At 40.9% G+C, this 20,735-nt stretch overlaps 1 protein-coding gene across 1 annotated transcript in view; it reads left to right on the top strand.

The window, feature by feature from the left end:
• The window catches only part of COLGALT2 (collagen beta(1-O)galactosyltransferase 2), a gene marked incomplete at both ends in the record, with an annotated part of 104,164 nt that overhangs the window by 62,230 nt on the left and 21,199 nt on the right, over positions 1-20,735 (top strand). The window contains 5 exons of the mRNA XM_084249026.1: positions 106-216; positions 2,933-3,050; positions 5,723-5,857; positions 10,968-11,172; positions 16,184-16,303. Coding sequence (XP_084105152.1) covers positions 106-216; positions 2,933-3,050; positions 5,723-5,857; positions 10,968-11,172; positions 16,184-16,303 — 689 coding nt within the window. The remainder of the gene's footprint in view (positions 1-105; positions 217-2,932; positions 3,051-5,722; positions 5,858-10,967; positions 11,173-16,183; positions 16,304-20,735) is intronic.

The following is a 20,735-nucleotide window of genomic DNA, read 5'->3' as shown; positions in this document are numbered from 1 at the left end:
AATCACTTTCACATATACCAGACCTTTGAGTTAATGTGGGCTCTGTGGATTTCCTCTTCCTCTCAATGATTATAACTGACCTGTATTGTGTTCTTGTTCATGCAGGGCAGCGACTGATCACAATGTGGATAACACAACAGAGATACTCAGGGAGTGGTTGAAAAACGTACAAAGAGCCTATCATTACGTGGAGTGGAGGCCGATGGATGCACCTGAGTGAGTAGAGAGAGAACCTTTTTTTAACTTACTTTCCCCCCTCAACCATTTTACAGCCTTGCAGGCTTCCAGTGCTGGTAGCACACTTGACTTCTCCTCGTCGTTCATCCTCCTTTGATGGATCTTCATTTTTTCTCTCTTTATTCCTGCAGCTACCAGCCACATTCATGTTCACCAGTAAATCAGCACAGCAGGGTCTATTGTAAAATATTGGTATTATTTATTCATATTTTTGAGTACAATATTTGACTTGAGAAATCACAGTGAAATATCTATATACTTATTTTAATAGATTTATTTTTATTTATTTATGCATACAAGAACTGGGGTGTAGGCCAGAGGTGTGGGGGTTAGAGGATTCACCAGAGACAAAGTGGGGAACAGAATGAAGATCCACTGAAATACACTGCTGAGGGGAGCAGCAGGCAAGACAGCACCTGAGACAGGAGAGGTCTGCTGTGCCATATGTCATTTAGCTTCCTGGCCGGGCTTCCTGGCCGAGGACCAAACTCAGGCTGTAGTAGTGACAGAGCTGAGACTTAACCCCTGGGCCACCAGAGAGGCCCCCTGTCCATATATTTTTTACATGCACTTTGCTTTTCACTTACCATGCCTTGGTGATCATTCCACAACAGTAGTTAAGGAGCTTTCTGGTTGTTTTTCTGACCCCATATTATCCATGTATGGATGCACCATATTATTTAATAAATGCCCTATTGATGGGCATGTAGGTTGTTTCCATTCTTAACCATAACAATTTCTTAGTTGCTTGCAGGAAGACAGCTTTCAAACCACCATGTCAAGTCAGTCTACTCTAACAATGTGGTTTAATTTCTCTGTTACAAGAACTCGAGTGACTCTCAAATACCTCCAGAAAAAAGTTCATACACCTCAGACCTATTCTTTAAAAAAATAATACCTGGCATCCTTAAACTTAGCACCAATAACTATGTCCCCATATTTCATCCTTGTTCCCAAAAGAAAACTGATTTTTCCAGAATGATCCTTCAGTTTCAGCCCCAGCTTCTTGGTCATGCAGATTTACTTTCCTTTGCTTCTTTGATAGCAACTTATATCCCAAATCCCACCTATTATAGAAAGCTGCTTCTAATCATCCCAGTAAATGTAGAAAGATCTACGTTTCTGACAATAGATGTAGTGCTTATTTTCTATTGTAATAGAAAATACACTTTGTTAATTAACTACAATTTGTGAATTAATTAACTACAATTTGTTCACTTTTTCTAAGTAATTTTTGGGTTCTTTGGTAGGGCCTAGAGTTAAGAGATACTTTATATTTCCCCCCAGTACTAAGTTCTTGGCAGACACTAAATTAATACTCATTGGGTGAACAAATGACAATATGAATAAATGTGTTGAAACTTACTATTGTAAATGCTCCCAAGGTTACTGCATGCCAACTTAAAGAATTGTAGAGGTGGAATGAATTGAGTTACCTGAATTTTTGCCTGGGGTTAGCCATTGATTGAAAGCCAAACTTATATAATAATAATAGTAAATGTCACTCCAGAGCAAATTTTTTTTCCTTCTCTATAATGCTTTTATTATATATCCCAGCATATGGTCCATATAAATATATGGCAATGAAATTTGAACACTATAAAAGATTTTTTAACACTATGTATATTAGGATTTGACCTAATTAAAATAGCGCAGAAGGACTTTATGTCTCTACCTGGCATCCTGGTAACTTTCTCTGTAGCCAGATTGTGACTGTTCCATTGTGTGCCAAGGTCAGTGTAAGAACTATTAAGCAAGGCATTTTTTGGGCAATATAGTCAGGAAAAACAGGAATTACATTAATTTCCATTGAATAATTGAGGAAGACATCACAGAGAATTCTTGTACATCACACAGTTTTATTAATCTTATTTGTATCATTAAGATCTTATTGTTTTTGTATTGTTTTCATTCACTAAAGCAAATGAAAATTCACTGACCAAAAAGCTACAAGAACTGTAAGTGGTGGCCAGGTTGGGGCCACTAGGACAGTACCTATGTCCACACTAATTGGGGGGCTTCAGGAGGGTTCTCAGGGTGTGCCAAGGCACTGCCTCTGTGGTCATGTGAGACTCCTGTCCTTGCTGTTTTGTGAATGTTGACAGAGACCCCAAGGAATTATGCAGCTGCTCATTGACCTCACTTCACCTGGGATAAATCAATGTGTTAGGCTCAGTGGAATCCCATACTGAGACATGACCAAGGAAATTGACCCTTTGTTTTTCCTGAAATGTCATATATTTATGCTGAAAAATTTCCAAATATATTCGATGGCAGAATGTATTTTAAAAACTGTGTAAGAACATGAGCTTTGGGGTTATGCTTGGATTAAAGTCTTGACTCTGTCCCTTATTAATTGTGTGATATTAGGCAAATGACTTAACTGCTCTACACCAATTTCCTTCTCTATGAAATTGGGAGAATGATAGCACTTACCTCAGAGGGACTCAGTAGATTCTTGTTAGAATACACTGAAATTTTTCATATAAAGCGTCTTGTGTATGTTTAGCAGGAAGTTACATAATCTCTCCTTGCTCCAGTCTTCTTATCTGTAATTTGGGAATGATGACAATAATAAGATAAACTTCCTCGAGCTGATTGAAGATTAAGAGTTAGACATACTAACATTTAGGATAGAGCCTGGAATATATAGATGTATCGATCATTATAAGCCATTATTATTGGTTTATTTTAGGTCTTATCCTGATGAAATTGGACCAAAGCACTGGCCAAGCTCCCGGTTTGCCCATGTGATGAAATTACGACAAGCAGCTCTTCGAACTGCGAGGGAAAAATGGTCAGACTACATTCTGGTAAAAACAGACATTTGATTCCTTAATAACTGCTCACTAGAAGGTGTCAAAATTCATTGTCCAAAACCTCAAACTGTAGTAATAATCAAAATGACCCTTTGTTTAGACACCATCTCCTCCACTTTAAATAAAGACACAGAAGAATTGGGGAATTTATACTGAAAACTTGGAATTCATCTCAGACCTACCCTGCCATGGGTTTTCATTGAATAAGCGAATAAGCTCTTGAATTACTTTCTCTTTCTTCATATAAAATGCAAAAGAAACAAAACTTAGTTCTCCAGGAATGCCATAGGTAAAGCAATATAAATTGTCTTTTTGAAAAAAATTTTTGCAGATATGAGAAATTATAGAAAAATATTAAAATTAACATTTTTACAACTCAATTCCCCAGTGCTCCTGAGTGATTTGGGATATGGCATATCTTGCTTGGCTTCTTGGTTGCTCCTATTTACAGGGCTCTCATGGAGAATTCAGGACTTGATGACTAGGAATCAATGTTATATCCATCCTCATTCCCCCCACCATGAGCAGGGGGGAGGGGTAGGGAAAAGAAAGGGGTTGGGGAGGAGGAGTAGCAGGAGGAGCAGGAGGGGGGCACTTCCTAAGCAACAAGTAGCTACAGTACCCACTTCCCTTTTGAAAACTGACACAGGCTCCACAAGGTGATGGGAACCAAATTCTTCATCTGTGATCCTTGAAATCCATGTAATTCCTTTGGCACATGGCAAATCCAGCATAACACTAGTAATAACCCCAATAATGCAAAGCTTGTATTGTTTCATTAAGCTGACTGGCTTCTGCTGTCACCAGACTCTTGACCTAAGTCCATCTCTCATCCCACAAACACAACAGAAACCTGCTCAATAATTTATCACACACTTTCAATACAAATGCTGTACTTACAGTATTAAGTATTGTATAGCTGTGTAAACATTGAAATATACAAATGCTGAACCACAAAAGTTTTGATAAACAGATTGACTATCATAAAAATGAAAGCTTCTGATTATTTTTAGGGTGTGGTAAAGCATACAGAACACAAAATCTACATTTTAGTCATTTTGAAGTGTGAGTTTAAAAAAATATAGCTTAATGTGCTTATTTTATAAGCTAGAATCTGTTGCTGTACTGTCCCTGCAAATGAACTAATGTGATCATGGATTTCTTTTTTTTTTTTAAAGATTTATTTATTTATACAAGCACTGGGGTACAGGCCAGAGGCACGGAGGGTGAGAGAATTCACCAGAGACAGAGAAGGGAGCAGAACAAGCAGAAGGACCAAAGTACACTGCTGAGGGGAGCAGCGGGCGCAACAGGAGAGGTCTTCTGCGCCATGTGGGAATCTTCCTGGCTGGCCAGGAATAAAACCAGCGCTGCAGAGGCCGTGGACAGCTTCACAGCGCTGCACTCACCCCACTGTGCCACCGGGGAGGCCTGGATTTCTTTTTTTTTTTTTTAAATGATTTATTTAATTTATTTATGCATACAAGAGTTGAGGTACAGGCCAGTGGTGTGGGGGGTGAGAGGACTCACCAGTGACAGAGTGGGGAACAGAACAAGCAGATCTACTGAAATACAATGCTGAGGGGACCAGTGGGTGAATCAGGAGAGGTCTACTGCACCATGTGGGTTGCTCTCTGGCCAGGGATCAAACTCATGCTGCAGTGGCTGTGGATAGCTTCATAGTGCTGACACTTAATCCCTTGTGCCACCAGGGAGGCCCTGATCGTGGATTTCTAAGAAGGAGAAATAGCATCATAGGCAAACATGGGTTGATAGAATGTACTTTAAACAAAATTTTTATTTGTAATACTAATGTAGCATTGATGGTCTGTTTGGGGCTATTTTGGCATTATGATGGACAACCTTCCATAGGCTTTTCCATTTGAAACTAGCAGATTATCAATAAGTGTTTCTGAATGACTCTTTAGGGGGTTGGGAACCATTAATATATTGGACTTAAACCACTAACCAAGATGTCAGTTGGGAACCATTAATATCTTGGGGGTTGGGAACCATTAATATCTTGGACTTAAACCACTAACCAAGATGTCATATGGGCCCTGGCTGAGTATGTATGAACCCAGTCTGGTAATAGCAATTCATTGTTTGGTGCCCCTTGCAGAGCAGAACATGTTGATGTCAGACTACATACAATCTGCTGAAATAGCCACCCAGCTGCAACTGAGTTTCATAAAAAGAACATAGGTGACAGTTCCATGTCACGAGGGCCTCAACCCTGGGGACCCTTCAGTATTAAAGAATTAAGGAGAAAATACTCAAACAAGCTTAGTATCAGAAGTTTTAAATTAACCAGTAAATCTTGCTGAGATTTGTACATTTTTTTCTTCCTCTTTGTTGAGCAGGTTTCTGTTGTGATTGTGGAATGAGAGATGGACTTAGGTCAAGAGTCTGGTGACAGCAGAAGCCAGTCAGCTTAATGAAACAATACAAGCTTTGCATTATTGGGGTTATTTCTAGTTTTGTGCTGGATTTGCCATGTGCCAAAGGAATAACATGGATTTTGAGGGTCACAGATGAAGAACTTGGTTCCAGTCAACTTCTGGGGAACCACATGCTATTGTGTTCCATTGGCATTGCGGGGTTACTTTTGAATGCATTACTGACAAGTACTGCTTCACCTGACACAATCCTTTTTTTCTTCCTAGTTCATAGATGTTGACAATTTCCTGACTAATCCACAGACACTCAGTCTAATGATGGCAGAGAACAAGACCATCGTGGCCCCCATGCTGGAGTCTCGGGGCCTGTACTCTAACTTCTGGTGTGGAATCACTCCTCAGGCAAGTCTTCAGCTCAGGAATTAAGGCTGTGAGTTTTAACAAGGCAGCCACGTGTCAACAATGGTTCCATTAACCTTTCTCTCATTTTATCCCTGCGTGGTGCACGCCGTTGTGTCACTGGAGCAAGCACTTTCAGGAGAGCAGGTGAATCCAGCCCAGTGTCCAGCCCAGGGTCACCTTTGTATTAAAGAATTAGAAAGAAAATACTTGAATGGGCTTCATCTTAGAAGTTTAAAATAAGCCAGTAAAGCTTGCTGGGATGAGCACATTTTTTTCTCCCTGATTCCAAAATTTTTTAAAAATTATTTTCTTGTCATTAAAACTAATATAAGAACACTACAGGAAAATTTGGAAATGTAAAGGACTTTTTAAAAGTCTTGTTAATTCCCACCATTCTAACATCATAGCTAACTGCTGTGCTTTTAATGCCAACTCAGTGACTAGAATGCAGCTTACCTAATCTTTCTCATAGTTTAAAAACATTTAAGTTGCTGGAGACTTTTATTATAATAACCATCACGATTAATTTTTTTGTATTTAATTTTTCTTACTTAGGATGACATCTTAGAAGTGAAATTATTGTATCAACAGGTATAAATAACCTTTGATAACCTTTTAGTTGCTGCCAAATTGGTTTCCACAAACCTAATAATTGCAACTGTTTTGGTAGCTTATTTTTACAAAATTCAAGCTAAAAACACCATTTTAAATCTCCCTTTTCTTTCTTTTCCACTTTTTCCTATAACATCTTCAAAATCTAGAGGTTTTTTTTTTTTTGGGAAAAACTTAGAAAGGCTGATGATATTTTTGTTAATTAATTAATTACAAAGAAACTGATGAAATTAATATATATGTATATATATATGTGTATATATATATATATATATATATATATATAGAGAGAGAGAGAGAGAAGGATATAAATAAAAAAGGATAAAAAGGGGATTCCCCTTTTTTTTTTTTATCCCCTTTTTATCCTTTTATATTTGGTTTAGTTTTGGATGAAAAAATACAGACAATATTGAACTTGTAAGTGTTAAAAGTGGCCTCTGTGGAGGAGACTTCTTATAGTAGCATTGGTCATTTCCATGTTGTAAGTAACCCATCCCATCATGCAAATATTTTAAATGTTGGTTAAGCTGAGGGTAAGGTTGAATACATTGCAGTATAGCCACTTGATATATAATTATTAAACATACACCAAACTGCTCCTGAGGTGGTGTTAGAATGATGGGGATTAATATGATTTTTACTTTCATAGATTTTAAGCTACCAACATGTCAGCATGTCAACTGGTTTGCAGAATTCATGAAAAACTGACAATCACTGAGTCTAGCACACTATCAGATGAGATATTTCTTTTGTTACAAGTATTCCTGCAATTGCAAGAGTTCTCGAATGCATCTTATTATCTTTATCACTTTTTGAGGAGAATTAAGTTCATATTAATAAAATCCACTCATTTTCTTGGGGAGAAAAGGTTTTGTTAGGTCCTTGTACACTCTTAGTTAATAATCTGCAGCATGTTTAATGAGTTAACCACTGACAACAGCAACTAAGGTGGATTAACCTAGTGAACTCAGCCTCCAGGTTTATATATCTCCTTTCTTGCTTTAATCATTAAAGTAAGCAGAGCAATATGCTCAGCTGATTTTTACAGTAAAGGTAAAATGTGCACAAGTGAGTGGCATTTCTGATTTTTCACCATCTGATTTTGGCTTTTTACCATTCCCCTCGGGCTTCTTCTTGGGCAGGACCAGGGACGGCCAGTGACTTCACAAGCCTCAGGCTGGCCCTGGCTTCTAGAGCCTTTACAAACACACCCCAAACAAAATGACCTTGTTGTCTGCCAGTGAACAGGAATTATTAACAACAACACTCAATTTATGTGGAAAAACAGACACATCTACTGCCTCCATCTGTCTGCAGGACGCATACTTATTCTCTTTTTTCTGCTTCCTTCCCTGCTGCCCCTAAGAAATTCAGTGATTCAACATCAGCATGAATTTTTCAAGCTTCTCATTCTGAGAGTATGGTTCCCAGGTGGTCTAGAACTTTATATTTGGTGCGCATTCTTCAGTAGATATTTCAAGAACTATTACAGGGCAGGGAGAGGGACACCCCAGAATCCCCTAATCTGCCCATTCTAAATAGGTCTGCCATCTGCTGCATCAGGACAAAATATATAAGACCTTTAATGAAAAGGAACTTCTATACAATTAATGAGCAATACAGAAAAGGGGAAGAATATAGTTTCCAAATCAAGCACCTGAAGTTACCCATCCCCTTGTGGGTAAATGTCCAGTCAATCAAGGTTGGCTCAAAGCAATGCCCGAAAGCCTGCCACAAGTCTAAAGCACATTCCAGTGAGGACCCACAGAAAAGGATCAGAAACAACTAGATAAGTCTGGGAAGAAAAGAGCAAAATCAAAATCAAGATAAAAGCTGCCATTGTTAACCTCCCCATGGGTCTCTCACCCACATCTCTTTCAACCAGTCCAAGACCAAGAAGCAAGTGCAGTTTCTTCAAAGAAACTTGTCTCTCTGCTCCACGTGCTTCCTCCAGGTCTCCTTCTGGCCCCCCATCCTGCTTCCCTCTTCTCCAGTCTCCTCTCCAGCTTCTCTTGCCTGCTCAGCTCCACCCTTCCTTGGGTGGGGCAGGGAACCTTGAACTTCCCCTTTCCTGGGCACCACCCTGTTACAGAAACAGTTCCTTTTATCCCTTGCAAGAATGCTTATAAGTTGATGTGCTAGGAGATGCTTTCCTAACTGAAGGAGGTTAAACAGTTCTTAAACAACACTTCATATAAGTTATGTTTGCAGAGTCTCTTCATAGCCTTTATTATGTATGGTCCATTCTATAACCCTGTCAAGTAGATATATAAGCTCTTACTCCATTTCTCAGGGGAAGAAATTGAGACCCAAAGAGGTTAAGTGTGGATTAAGATCAGACAGCTAAGAGATGGTTAAGATGACTAGGATTCACATCTTGTAAATCTTAATTTGTGACCACTCTACCTCACAGGTGGTCAGTGAGGTAGCTCACTAGGACAGTGGTTAGCTCAGCTAGGACAGTCTTCTAGACACTGAGCGAAATACTAAAGCAGTAGAAGAGGCTGCAGTGCCTAATGGGTGGGTGACAATGCACAGAAAATGATCTGAATGATTAATAATGTATGAGTAACTAGGCATCCAACACATGCTGTGCCCTTCACATGCTTTCCTTGTGAAACCTCACCCACTCTATGAGACTGTCATTGCCTAGAACATTCTGGAAATTCCTGTCAAAGATTCCACATATTTTAAGTATGTTTGTTGAGATTTGTCTTCATCTTTTCTCAAATGAATTTGAGCTTTGGTGATATAAGTGGCATCATCAGTGGTGGCGTGCTTGACTCGGTACCCAATGAGACCTAAGACTGAGCTGGCTCTTTCCTGCTTCACCTCCAGCACCTAACACAGTCCTGGAGGATGACAGGCCCTTAGGAGATGTCTGTGGAATGAACAGTTGGATTTGGAGGGAAGATAAACTGGGTTCCTTGAAACCTGTATGTTCAACACCACTGAGCATGGGTATCGGTTGTCATGTGTGCTTGCTCTCAAGGAAGTTTCAAGAGGAATCTTTCAAAAGTGAAATGCCTTGGTGGCTCCACCAGGGTATTGAATAGGTAACTGCATTGAAAAAAGAGCCCATTTATATGTTTGCACTCTGGCTGACCTTGGAACACAGGTTTGAACCATGTAGATCCACTTATACGTGGTTTATCCATAGTTCTTCATTCATGGATTCAACTAACCTTAGATGTTAGCTGCTTGAATCCTCAAGTGCAGAACCCAAAGATACAGGGAATGACAATAAGATACAAAAATTTTTGACTGTGTGTTGTGTTGGCAACACCACACTGACAAACAGAATTCATGAGCAAGCTGTACAATGCTGGATGCTGCTGAAAGAGCAAGATCCTGGCCTTTTTATGAATAATAATATAGCATCAGTTAGCCATGATAGGAGAATAAAGAAAGAAAGGATTGGTGAAACTGAACAAACGTGCCTATGTATCTGGGTTTCCAGGGGAAGGTGAGTCTGCTGAGGTATTTTTTTTATCTGCTTGATGACTCAGTATTGAAATGGAAAACATACCCTTACTCATGGTTGCAATCTTATTGATAAGGTGTTCAGCTGATCACTCTGGGAGGGCAGGGTCATGCATCAATCAATACCCCTCACCCCCAGGCATTCAGGTCATACCTCATGATGCATACCCATTGTTCCAGGACAGTGAAGCATCCTGCTTTTGTTAAAATTGAGCCTTGTAGGGTCTGGCATCCTATATTCTTTTAAGTCAGATAACTAATTCACCAGGTTGTTTTGACCCTGTATTGGAGGGCAGAACTGCACATAACCAAAATGGTAGCCGAGCAGGCCATTTAAGTCTAGCAGACCCACACTTATGGGGCAGGATGGTTCTCTAACCCTCTCTCTATTCAAGGGTGGTCTGTACATGCCTACTTAAAAATATTAACCACAGTGTAATGTTATAATTTTAATAATAGCCAATACTTATCAATGCTTTCTTGGCATTAAGCCCTATTCTAAGCACTCTTTGGCTTTACCTTATTTAATTTTCACAGGCAACCCCAGGGAGTAGATCACATCATCACTCTTGTCATCCAGTTAAGAGACTAGGCCCAGCAAGGTTCAGCAACCTGGCCAATACCTACAGGCCATGCATAGCTGAGCAAAATTTGAACTCTACAGCCAGTCACCAAATCTGTGCTGTTAATTGCTTTGTACTATCTCTTAATATTCCAGTTTCATTTTCAATCATAAATCAACATAAAATACACTTTTATGAATTTATTAAATCAAGAGATATGCTGGAACCAAAATTACTTTTGACACTGAGACCCTTTTCATGTTTTTTATATGTGGATACCGTTTCTGGACCTTAATTGGAAATTTTTAGGTGAAGATCATGGGAATGGAGGTGACATGGTTGGGGGGCCTCCATTTCACTTGTGATAAGTTAGGAGAAATCAACTTAGCAGATGACTGGGAAAGATGAAGTTCTCAGATCAAAGAGCATAACCAACCAACTTTCTTTTATAGGGCTTCTATAAACGGACCCCAGACTACGTTCAGATTAGAGAATGGAAGAGATTGGGCTGCTTCCCAGTCCCAATGGTCCACTCCACATTCCTAATTGACCTCAGGAAGGAAGCTTCTGACAAGCTGACATTCTACCCCCCACACCAGGACTACACTTGGACCTTCGATGACATCATTGTCTTTGCCTTCTCCAGCAGGCAAGCAGGTACTGCTGGTATTCAGTTGTGCTGCTACTGTGCAATCACTGAAATAACCAACTCTTCTGCTTTCTGCATCTTATTAAAAGATACTCCCATGATAGTAAATGAACTTCCTTTCTTAGTAATGTTAGGACCAATTAATTGTCTGCAATAATCATAACAGCACCCTCTGTGTTGCTGTCCCTATGGACACCAATGGCCAAGATCCAGCTATTAACAATGACAGCCATGCTCTTGGGCCCAACAGAGCCCTCCTTTTATGGCCACGACACAAGACATTATTGTGACCCTTGCACTGAACTATTATGACATGTGTTCTTGAACCAATAACTAGATTTGGGGCTGGGTAGGAAGTTTTTAGCTTGGCCCTTTGCTTGGCCTATTCACTGATGCTTCAGTCTTCATTGATCAGACTTCCCACTGACCTTCCCTGGACACTGAAAGCTGGTGTGGAGACAAGGGTTGCTTGGTGATTCAGTCAGTGGAGGAAGGAGAGAGAGGCAGAACTCTGAGATTTGCTTTTGTGCCCAGCTTTGTGTTAGGTTTTGTGTCAATCAGGGAGAGAAGATCTTTTTTACGCTTTTTTTTTAATTGAAGTAACATTGCCTCATAACATTATATATCTCAGGTACTCATTGTGGAGAATAACATGTATATTCTATATTTGGTTCATCCCTAAAAGTCCAAATCTAGCCTTCGACTTTTACTTATGGAGACGTAAGTCCTAGTTACCAGAGAGTGAGAGCCTGGGGTCAGATCTATGGCAGGTCAGGAGTCCAGATGGCGCAGAGTGACTGTCAGGTGGGAAAGGAAAGGGCTTTCCTGACAGGCATGCAGACCTAAGGTGGTGCTTCACCTGACATGGAGTGTTTTCAGGAGTCTTGAGTAAGCCTGAGAGCCCCCCCACAGTCTACGGGGCATCTCTGCGTTCTTCCCTCCTTAGGTCTGAAGCAAAGCAACTCCCCTCTCTCTTGAGTCTTGATGGAAGGCACTCAAGCTCCCCAGCTGTGCCTCATTCATTGAGCATCCTTTATTTTTATTTTTTAAATGTTCCTCCCACTGCCACCACCATCCCTTAGGCCTCCTTGGTCCTTCCTCCTCCCCGCTCCCTCTTAACTTCAGAAACCTCAGTTTGGTTACCAGTGTCTGCTAGTTTATAACTGTATTGCCTTATCAGTTCATCCACTTTTTTCCTTATTTTACCCATATCTGTGAAATCACCCAATCACTGTCTTTATCTTTCTGGAGTACTTTGCTTTGGCAAATCCCTTTGAGCTGACCATTTTGCTGAAAATGGCAACATTCCATCTTGCCTCATAGCTGAATAATATTCCCTTGTCTACAATATATCCATTGATATATTGTATATCACTCTTCTTTATCCAACTCTCTTTCAGTGGGCATTTAGGTTGCCTCCCTATCTTAGCAAGTGTAAATAATGCCAAAATACAGAGTATCCTTTTATTAAACATCCAAAATAAGTGTCTGAATGTCCCTGTAGCACCCTCTGCTCACCAACCCTTATCCTTCACCCCTGACTGCAGTCATTGCCACATGTGAGTGATGAGGGAGAGGGGCTGCTCAGTGACCCCAGTAGCTGTGCTGTGGGCATGGTCCATGGAGCATGTCCCCGGGGATGTCACGAGGGCCACATCTGTCTGTGGCCAGCGATATGGGCTCTGTCACGTGGCCGCTGGAGCCATGCCTGTTGCCAGTCATCTGCTGTGAGTCAGAGAGGCAAGAGATGTGGGCTGTGTGTCCCTGGGCCTGAGCAAAAGTGCTGCCTGTGTGCAGGGATGGAAACACAGCAGGCACTGCTGCTGAGACATGGTTGCTGAGTCCTGGGTGGGTAGAAACATACTTGACTTGGCCCTTTAGGGCCAGAGGTTTACTACTAATGACTTCCCATATATCCTTGGGCAAGTCACAGCCTCCTGAGTCTGAGTTTTTATCACCAAGAATAGAGATAAATATTTCAATCTGCAGTGTCAAGATGCTATGTGAGAACAAGGAAATGCTTGATATTTTCATAGAGGAAATATCAAAAGTATAGTTTCACTCACCTCTCATCTTCAAACAGGATATTGTTTACCCTGAGAGTGCCAGATTCCTTCACACACTTAACTAATTATCAACACACTTCTTTTCGGTTTTTAAAAATTGTTACCAAAATTTTCATGCATATAGTTGAAAGAATTCACATTGTCCCCCCATGATTTATTATAAAATCTGAAATCCCTTGCACATCATCCCTTGTCCAAGTTCCCTCTTCTAGAAGTCAAACGCTTGAAATTCTTCCACATGACATTAGTGTGCCACTTACATCCATGTGTTTAAATAACATGCTTGTTTTCTTGATTTTCTGGGTTTATTTTCGGCATTATCTATCAATTCTCCACCACCAAATGCGAGGAGTTAGCGCTCTCTCCTTCCTTTGCCCCCTTCACACAAACACAGTCTTCTCATCACTCTGCCTTCTTGATAGTTACATGGTAATTCTTAATTTATTAGTTTTATTATTGAGATCACATTGGGTTAGAGCACTCAGGGGAGTAAGTTCTCACCTCCTCATCTGTGTATCACCCCCACCCCCACTGGAGCACCCATGTTTCTTTATCATATGCCAATGGGCCCCTCCACCCCTTTTTCCCACTATTACCCTCCCCCTCTTCTGGAGTCATATTTCTAGGCTTTGTTTTGGTTTAATTTTGTCAGTTCCTTTGTTTTGTTTCTCTGTATTCCACATACAAGTGAAATCATCCGGTATTTGTCTTTCTCCTTCTGACTTACTTCAAACATAATCCCATTAGTCCCATCCATGTTGTTGCAAATGGCAAGAGTTCATCTATTTTTATACCTGAGTGGTCTTTCATTGTGTATGTACACCACATTTAATCCATTCATCTGTCGTTGGGCACTTAGGTTGTTTCTGCAATGTGGCTATTGTGAATAGAGCTGCAATGAACATAGGAGTGTACTCATGCCTTTGAATTACTGCATCCTTTGGATAAATGCCAAGGACTAGAATTTCTGGATCATATGGTAGATCTATTTTTATTATTTGGAGAAACCTCCAGTTTTCCAGAGGGACTGGACCAATCTGCGATTCTGTTTCTTGTTTTGTTTTTTGATATGGGCCATTCTCACTGGAATGAGGTGGTATCTCATTGTGGTTTTGATCTGCATTTCCCTGATAATAAGTGATGTTGAACATTTTTCTCATGTGCCTGCAGACCATTTGTATAATTATAAGGTAATTTAAGATAGATTGTTGGTCATTATTTTTGCTAGTAGGATCATGTGAATTGTCCCCCATTTTTAATGTAGTTTTATTATTTTGAATACAGCCCAAAGCTAATCCCTAATTGTCTAATACTCCTCTTGGGATTTTCCTAGTCAACAGAAGTTCTCTTTGCCTGGTTGCAAAGATGTCTTCTCTGGAACCTTCTGACATACTAGATCTAACCTGAGCAGCCCACAGGTCTCAGTCAGGAACCCTCTGCTCCTCTTCTGCAGGGACTCCTAAGTCTTCCTGGTTTGTAATCTTCCTCCTCCCTTCTTCCCTCTACCTGCTTCATCTTCTTCTGCTCATCCAGAAGCTTTCTGAGAAAGTGTGATGGAGGTAAACATTGATGACCTTGCGTGTCTCATGGCCTCTCTGGTCTCCTACTACTTGATGGATAGCTTAGCTGGTATAGCCTTTTTATTGAAGCTTTGGAAAGTTAAATAGTAAAATGATTTACCTAAGTAGGGTACAGAGGCCAACTACACATCAAATCTTTTCCCTTCCACTTCCTAAATTCATCATGACTTTGCAAGAGGATTCGTTTTGCTTTGAAGTCCTCCAAAAGCGTTCATACAGGCAAATAGCTGAGACAGTGAGTTCAGTTACGGAAGGCAAGAGAAGTGTCACTGCTCCAAGTGGACCAGCCCTGATTGGAGCCAGATTCAGTAAAGAGGACAAAACCTCTTTTCTGTTCTTATTCTTCTCTGTTAACGCCATGAGACAGCTTCACCTGATTTGGCAGGTGATGCAGCTGATGGGAGGGAATTTCACTGGCATGACATAGAGCAGTCACTGTGCAGGCAATTCACTCTTGGGAGAGCAGGGATGATTATGGCAATTAACAAATCAGAGACTGGGACACATGGGTCAGTGCCAGGCAGATTCATCCTTTTAATTAAGTAATTCGTTCAGTGGTCAGGACTGTCAGTTGCTGGAGCTTTATGAGACCGTCTTGATTGCTGGATTCTTAGTTGTGGAGTTGAACACAGATGCTATTGAACTCTCAGGGAAGCCAGCCAGCTGGAGCTGCGAAGGCCACTGTTGAATACAAGAGGTTTGTGGCATGTTTCTGCTACCCCCATATTGTAGGTTCTTAACAGGACTTGAAATGCAGACTCCATCTGTCCCTTTCTGAATCTGGTATAGCAATTTCGTGGTTCTTGGTTGACTCCAAGTCCATGTCTGCTAAGACAGAACACTAAGGATTATTGAGAATTTCAAATTTCCTTTTTTTTTTTTTTTTTTTTTGGTTCTACATATGCCTAGATTTAGCTTTCATAATCTGGCAGTGCTACAGAATTCTCTTGTTTGCTTTCATATCGAATATGGATTTTATTCCCCATCTTCATGTTATTTCCTGTAGGTGGATTAGAGTGTTCCATTCTGTTCTCTGGAAAGGATTCCTTGCCTCCTTGTTGATCCTTTCCTGCTTTTCATGTTCATTCCAGGCCACGAATAGTCTTTTTCTTCAGAGAAAAGAAATCAGTTTCCTCTGAGCTAAAGAATGGTCCAGGGTTTTTATTAGCCCCCCCCCCATTGCTATGTTTTATTTTCTTAATAAAAGCTAATTTTTTGAGATCTGTAGGCAGCACCGCAACAGTTACTTGTTGAGCTTCAGTGACAAACTCAGCAGCAGCCATGGTCCAGTCTCCTTTTCCTTAAGCTGTCACTGTAAAACCAAGAAGAGTGTCTTCTGATGGGTTGTCTTTGCTCTTCTCTTGGGTCCTCAGGTGTCCAGATGTACCTCTGCAATAGGGAGCACTATGGCTACCTGCCCATCCCCCTCAAGCCCCATCAGACGCTGCAGGAGGAGCTGGAGAACCTCATCCACGTGCAGATAGAAGCAATGAGTGAGTGACTCAGAGCCTGCCATGGCTCTTGTCCATTGCCACCACGAACACACCAATCACTCTCCCTTCTGCCAGGACTGGAGATGTACAGCCATCAGTCTGAATTGGCTGCAACATGCCTACTCATTTGTTCCTTCATTCCTAAACTTTTCATATATGAAATGTGAATAGGACAAGGTCTTTTCTCCCTGGGAGCTTCTGGCAGGCAGAGAAAGCAGCAATGCACAGCAAACACATTCCACCAGATTACAATGGTGTTTGTGGTAGGGACTTAGGCTAGCTTGGTTGCTGTCTAATTATATGAATCTGAGCAAATCATTTAACCTCCTTGATTATGACATGGAGATAATGAGAACTTCCAGTGTTTTGAGGCAAATGCTCCATGATATATAAAGTTTAATACAACAATAATAATTATGATTTCTACTAATAATATCTTATGATGCAACAGATCCCAGTAAGGATTTTTTGTATATTGTCTCATTGTCATTTTCTCATTGAAACTTTTAACAACTTGATGAAAGGGGCTTTATTATTCCCATATGAAAGATGAATAAATTGACATGTAAAGGTACTTTTCAGGCAAGTAACTTGTCCTAGATCATTCTGCTAAACAAATGACAATTGGGATTTGAACCAGAACTCTCTCCAAAGCTCATGTCCTTAAATACGCTTTCCTATTACTGCTGGTCTAGCATGATGTCAGGATGGGTAAATGCTCAACAATCTGTAGTTACACTAATTCCCATGCATAATGTGCAGCTGTGGCTTCAAGAGAAAGTTACAGCTCCACCCTGCCTGAGGGAGGATTTTGGAAATGGCTTCCCGAAGGAAAGGCTATTTGTACTGGATTTTCACATTGCATCCAAGAAATTCTGTTATTCATCCCTCCAGCGTAGGGGTAGTAGGGGTGACTAGGAGGGCACAACAGGAAGTAAGGCTGGAGTGCTCAGTCAGAAGGATCTCTAATGTCTAAGGAGGGAGGGCGTTTTCAAAGGTATTTTACCAGAGAAAGAGCAGGTTGAAATCTGGGTTTAGAAAGGTCACTCTAGCCATGCAGTATGGATGGATCAGGGCTGGGCTGTGGATGCTGGTTTCAAGCCAGAGAAAGAGTCCATTGAGGACACAACATGGCAAACTAGGAAAAAGATGGGGAGGAGCCAGGCTAGGGCAAGGGTGGTAGGGCTGGAGAAGAAGGAACAGATGAAGAGAAACATGACAGAGACTTGAAAGGACTTAGCTAAGTTTGTGGGTGAGCAAAAAGGAGGCAGAGAAAAACTGCCAAGTTTTGACTTAAAGTATTTGGGATGACTGTGGGAATTTTCAGTGATTTAGAACATATAGGATAACAGAGAAATTTGCAAGGATTATGAGTTCATTTTTAAACCCACTGAGTTGAAAAAAAAAATAAATAAACCCACTGAGTTGCCTGCGAGTATGTTTCCCATCCACCACCCTGCTCTGCTCCATTGACAACCATACATTTTTTGCTTATCACATTAGTCTGAAGCCATCACCCATTACTCATCATCTGGTGGGCACCCAGGAACTATTTGTTGAATAATTGAATGAATTAAATGAGTCCAGGCAAATGTTCACTGTGAATTGTTGGAGAGATGAAGCTGGAACTTAAGTGCTAACAGGCCTAAAGATATTGGTGAGTTGGGGCTCATCAACAAGATAATGTGATATCACAGAATTTCAAGAAACAGAAGCATGAGATGTGGAAGAAGAAACTTCAAGTAAGATAAAGGCTGAAAACAAAGTGCAGTGCAGTTTTTTGCAGTTACTGTCCATAGCAAAATAGTGTCAATAAGGCTGAATCAGAATTCAAACTAGGAGAGAAATGAGACGTAGGAAATAGAAAGTGGGGATTTTTTTTTTTTTAATAAACATGGCTGGGGAGGACAGACAATAACAATTTAAAAGATGCATCGGAAGAGTCCTTTATAGCAAACTTCCCTACTGTATTTCCACAGGAAAATGTTTGCAAAACATTAATCAGCTCTATTATCAGGGGTGGTGTTGAACAAATTGCCCCCATAGGTTATACCTGAGGAGGAGCATAGCATTCCTGCTGTGACAACATCTGCATCCTGATGTGCACACCAATTTGAAAGCCATCTGGACTTTCCTTGTCTCAGTGATCCTAGGATTGAAATTGTCCTCCAAGTACCAAGAATGAAGACAATGGAAATAAAAAGTCTTCATGGAGAGGCAATGCAGGTTGAATAAGGATCTGGTTCATTGTGACAGTATTTCTGGGACCAGCCCTTAGGACTTTCTTTTGTGATTTTCTTTAAGGCACACTTTTTCTACCCCTGCTCTGTGTTCTAGAGGACATATTTTACTGCCTAGAGGTGTATTTTACTGCCTTTAGTGCATGCAATGAGTACATGACATATAGCTGGCACTAAACAAGTATTTGCTGATGGCAATGCCAGACAAGTGAATGAGTGTATGAAAATTGTGTTGCAAAAAGCATTGAACTTGAAGCCAGAATAATGGACTTGTACCCAGACTATCACCTGTCACAATGTTAATTATATTGCCATATACATTTCTAAAAGGAAAGGAGAATCACCCTCTCAGAGTGTTTCATTCCTGTGCCTGTAGAGTGAGAATAATAACACTGACTTGGCAGGATTGGAAGGAGCAAATAAAATAATAATAGACATCAAATCCATAAAAAATGAACCTGTTTCTGTTATTAGGGCTGTTATTACAGCTGTCAGTCTTGATTCCAAGACTGTCAGCACAAGCAGGGGCCAGCCAGAGCCTGGCCTTCTCTTGGTTTCCCCAAAAGAACTGAGAGCCTAGAAAGTTCTCCATACACAGAAGTTCAATATTGTCAATAAGTATTTTTTTTAAAGATTTATTTATTTATTTATACAAGCACTGGCTACAGTCAGAAGTGCGGGAGGGTGAGAGAATTTGCCAGCCAGAGCGGAGAGCAGAGCAGGCAGACTGACGAAGTACACTGCTGAGGGGAGCAGTGGGCGGCAGAAGAGGTCTGCGCACCATGTGGGACCCTCGCCCGGTGGCTGGGGATCAAACCGGCACTGCAGAGGCTGCAGGCAGCTTCGCAGCCCAGCGCTCAACCACTGACCACCAGGGAGGCCCGTCAATAAGTATTTTAGTTATGACAAATAGGCACGTGGCATGCTAGGCAGGTAGAATTCATTTGAGAAGAACCTGTAATTTAAAGCTGTTTTTATTCATCTCCCTCTCCATGCCAACTTGAGTACTGGGGCCAATTTACATATGGTAGTTTAGTTAATTCTTGTGTTTATCTTCCTTGCATAGTTTTGCTGTAATCTCAGGCTCTGAATTTTAAGTTGAATAAGAAAATAAGTGGGAAAAAAAGAGAAGAAGTGGAAAATAAACCTTGGAGGTGAGAGTGCAGAAATATCAACTGGAGGCCCATGTAAGAAAAAAGGCTGGTGATGTTGAAATCATATCTGAAAAGTGTCTCCTCAGGGAAGGTGAGCTAGCACTTTGAACAGGGTTGGAACCCGTAGGCAAAATAAATGACTGCAACTGGTCTCTACCCATTGAAGCATTAGAAAGGCATTTTATTCATGTACAGACTTTGAATCTCTACTTATAATATGTGATGGTACTGGATAGTCAAAATATAACCTGTCCTGTTTCTGGTGAGTTTATATTTAACTGGGGAGATAAGACAGCCATGAAAATGACCCCAACAAAATATCGTAATGCCCTGTGAAAGGAGGAGATAGAAAAACAACAGGAATTGGAATAGAGAAATATTGTTATGGGTTGAGCTAATCTAGGAGACGATCAGTCCTGATTGTTCTTAGTCTGATACTGTAGAAGTGTGGAGTTTAGATATGAAGGACCGTACAGGCAGAGGAAACAAACTGAGCAAAGACATCTGAGCCTGGAAGAGAGTAGAACAGCAGGAGAAAATGCAGTTTGGAGAGGACAGTGGTTTAATCGCTGTGGTCCTTGAATGCCCTGCTAAAGCATAGTGTCCATCCTAAAAGCAGTAAGAGGCCAACGAAGCTTTGGAGAGACAGTCAGACTAGAGGTATTTATTCTATGTTCTAAGGATTGTTGAAGATACTGAGGATACAGCAGTGAGCAAAACCTGCAGAAACTCTGCCTGCTAGGAATTTATACTACAACACAGGAATAGATGCAGACATGTGAACACTGTGGTGGTGGGCGTGTGTGGGGGGATATCTCAGGCATAAAGGACTCACATGCTAGGCCATTAGGAAAGAGTGTGGGTGCTCCAGGCACAAAGGACGATGTGGTTGGGTATAGACATGAGTTGCTGAGAGGAAGGAGATATGGGTGTGGAGGAAGCAGCAACTAGAGCACATGCAGCCATATGGCCCCAGAAAGGAGTATGAGTTTTATTCTAAGGGTCTTAGGGATCCATGTGGAGGCAGGCGTGTGGGGC

The sequence above is a fragment of the Talpa europaea genome, assembly GCF_964194135.1.
Source record: "Talpa europaea genome assembly, chromosome: 12".
NCBI lineage: Eukaryota > Metazoa > Chordata > Mammalia > Eulipotyphla > Talpidae > Talpa > Talpa europaea.
Note: the sequence above shows the minus strand (reverse complement) of the source record. Positions and strands in the feature narration are given on the sequence as shown.